This window comes from Aquila chrysaetos, chromosome 2 (assembly GCF_900496995.4).
Source record: "Aquila chrysaetos chrysaetos chromosome 2, bAquChr1.4, whole genome shotgun sequence".
NCBI lineage: Eukaryota > Metazoa > Chordata > Aves > Accipitriformes > Accipitridae > Aquila > Aquila chrysaetos.
In genome coordinates, this window is record NC_044005.1 from 42,153,812 (window position 1) to 42,156,374 (window position 2,563).

At 49.9% G+C, this 2,563-nt stretch overlaps 1 protein-coding gene across 3 annotated transcripts in view; it reads right to left on the minus strand.

Moving 5' to 3' along the window:
* Positions 1 to 2,434, minus strand: part of GANC (glucosidase alpha, neutral C) — a 29,388-nt gene extending 26,954 nt beyond the window's left edge. For 2 of the 3 annotated variants that reach the window (XM_030035421.2, XM_030035393.2), the window contains exons 1-2: positions 2,236 to 2,434; positions 1,095 to 1,157 (exon numbers count right to left, since the gene is read on the minus strand). In XM_030035421.2, coding sequence (XP_029891281.1) covers positions 1,095 to 1,118 — 24 coding nt within the window. In that variant the 5' untranslated portion in view covers positions 1,119 to 1,157; positions 2,236 to 2,434. The remainder of the gene's footprint in view (positions 1 to 1,094; positions 1,158 to 2,235) is intronic. The other variant, XM_030035412.2, reaches the window with a different exon arrangement.
* Positions 2,435 to 2,563: the final 129 nt, after the last annotated feature.

Sequence of the window (2,563 nt, forward strand, 5' to 3'; positions counted from 1 at the left end):
CATAGGCAATGAGGAAATTGTTTTTCAACAAGCCTGCCGACTACAGAGTTTTGACTACAGCTTTTGGCCCCGATTATATTTTTAGGACAGAGACCTTGAAACAGAGGCTCTTTCAACTGTTTGTAGAATGCTCCTTGCTGAGCCCAGGTTTTACGAACTATTGGAAGATAAGTATCCTGGAGGCTACGTTAAAGGGAAGCTTCTCCGTTAGTAAACTGACTTTGTTTCCTCGCAAACAGATATTGCACAAATGCGAGCAATCAGATAAAGGATTTCTTTTAAAAGCAGAGCAAAGACAGGATCCGATGCTTGCCAATGTGTGGCAACCTCCTGCTGAGAAATTAGATGTGTGAAGTTAAACCAGTGACAGGCTAGAAAGGGCTGGTGTGAAAGGAGGACGAGGCCTGCTCCCACAGGAGAAACGTTATTTGGGGTTTTTGGAACATAATTTCCTGCAGAACAGAACTGAGTATCTGAAACTGTAACCCAGTACGTCAGTGACTAATTGGTATAACACTGGGCAATCATTCCTTTCACTCAGGCAGCATGGGATAGAAGAAAATGGAGGATGGGAGGAAAAAAAGGTGGAGGAGAGCTATCTCAGAAATGGGATGAGAAGGATCCCTTAGCTTAAGGTTAGCTTTAAGAGACTAATGAGCTAGAATTTAGATTTGATGCTGAATTCTGGCCAAGGTACTTGCTCAACAGGACTGTAATCATGCATGCTACTGTCAGAGACTAATCGTTTCTATTGAGAGTTCTGTTGTTTTGAACTATGGATATTCAAGAAATGTCTACATCAAGAAGACAACCTGCGTCTGAGTGTACCTATAGTTAAAATATTGCTGGGGCTTTGTCAGATGAGAGGACTGACTCTTGAATTTTAACAAAAGAGGTTTTGGATGTAAGATTCCACCTTTTAAAATATGCTGATTATTGCTTGCTGACAGGTGAGTGGAACGCTCACTTTGGAAGATAAATCCTGAAAGTAGCAGACTTGCTGTGATTAAAAATCAATATGTAACTCCTTCCTGCATCTTTTAATATTACTAGTTTTTTTTAGAAAAACCCTACACTACAGTTCTTCTCTTTACCTGTAAAAAGCAATCTGGTTGCATTCCTTAAAGGTGCTTTTGTCCACAGCCTCATCTTGGACACTAGAAAGAACAGATAAAGAAAATGTTTAAATGTGTTCACCTAACACCTGCTGGATGATCAGATGATGGGGGTCCTCCTCAAGAGGGCTGAGAATTAAAGAGAGTGCAAACAACTGTAGTGACATAAAATGTGTTGGACTTTTAACTACTGTGTTTGGATATGGGAAGAATTTTACACATTTAGTTCCATGCTAAACCATTTCCTTTTAAACTTGGGTAATTCTGGCAAACAATTGAATCTGTGACTAACAGAGCCGAATTTCAGCACGAGTGAATTCTTGGGGCTTTGCATTTCGAAGCCAGATCTCTCTCTGCAGTCCTTACAGTTAAATATTATGTTCCAGTAATAACAATGGAGAAAGAGGCAGGACTGGCAGAAAAGGAGAAATCCTGCACCCTTCCCTTTTACCTGCAGCGGGACTGACGAGGGCGGAAGGCTTCTAATGGCCCTGCTGGCAGCTCTATGTCACCTCTAGGCTGGAAGTAACTTTTAGATCTATTAGACAACAGCAAATTTTTGGCTTGCCTGAAAAAAATGGACTGCCAGTAATGTCTATCATCAAAATACTTCCCAGAACATGCTGACTTCAGACACACATGGAAGAGAATAAGGTATTGGCACTAGTAGACGAAGAGCTGATGCTTATAATTATATACATGCAACATATAAAATGCAGACGGCAGCCACGAAGACTCGGTCACCACCACCGTGAACTGAATATTAATAGACCTGGATTATTATTAGAGACCTCAGAGTAACCCTATATTTAGGCAGTTTAACCCTTCCCATTTTTGCCTGAACGATACACATGCGCCTTCGGGTTTTTGCACCCGGTCTGTGGGACCCCGTCGCCGTGTTTAACACCCGCCAACCCGACCACCTCCCAGCGGCGCAGCCTGCGCCCGAACCAGCCCGTCCGTCGTGAAAACCGCCCCTCGCCCCCGGCCGGCTCCGGGCCCTTGCTGGGGCCCGGCCCCCACCCCGCCGCTCCCCGCGGAAAGCTGCGGGGCCACCCCGGCAACCCCGGGAGCGAAGAGAGGGCCGGCCGCCGAGGAGCCGCCGCCGGGCAGCCGTTACCTGACTTCCCCCGGCGTGAGCGCCTCCATGGCGGAGCTGCCCCGAGCGGCCGCCGGCGGGGAGAAGGGGTGACCGCCCGGGGGGCTCCCCAGAGGGAGGGGCGGCAGCCGGGGACGCTTCTCCGGTAACGGCCTCGCCTCGCTCGCGGGCAGGTGCGGAGGCCCCGGCGCGGCGCTCCAGTCAGCGGCTGCCGGCGGGCTCCGACCGCGGCCGGGCCGGCGATTGGCACCCGGGGGCGGTGACAGCCCGGGCCCGGCCGGGGAGCGGCTCCGCCCCCCGCGCCGCTCCCGCCAGCCCACGGCGGCCGCGTTCCTCCCCGCGGGGAGCG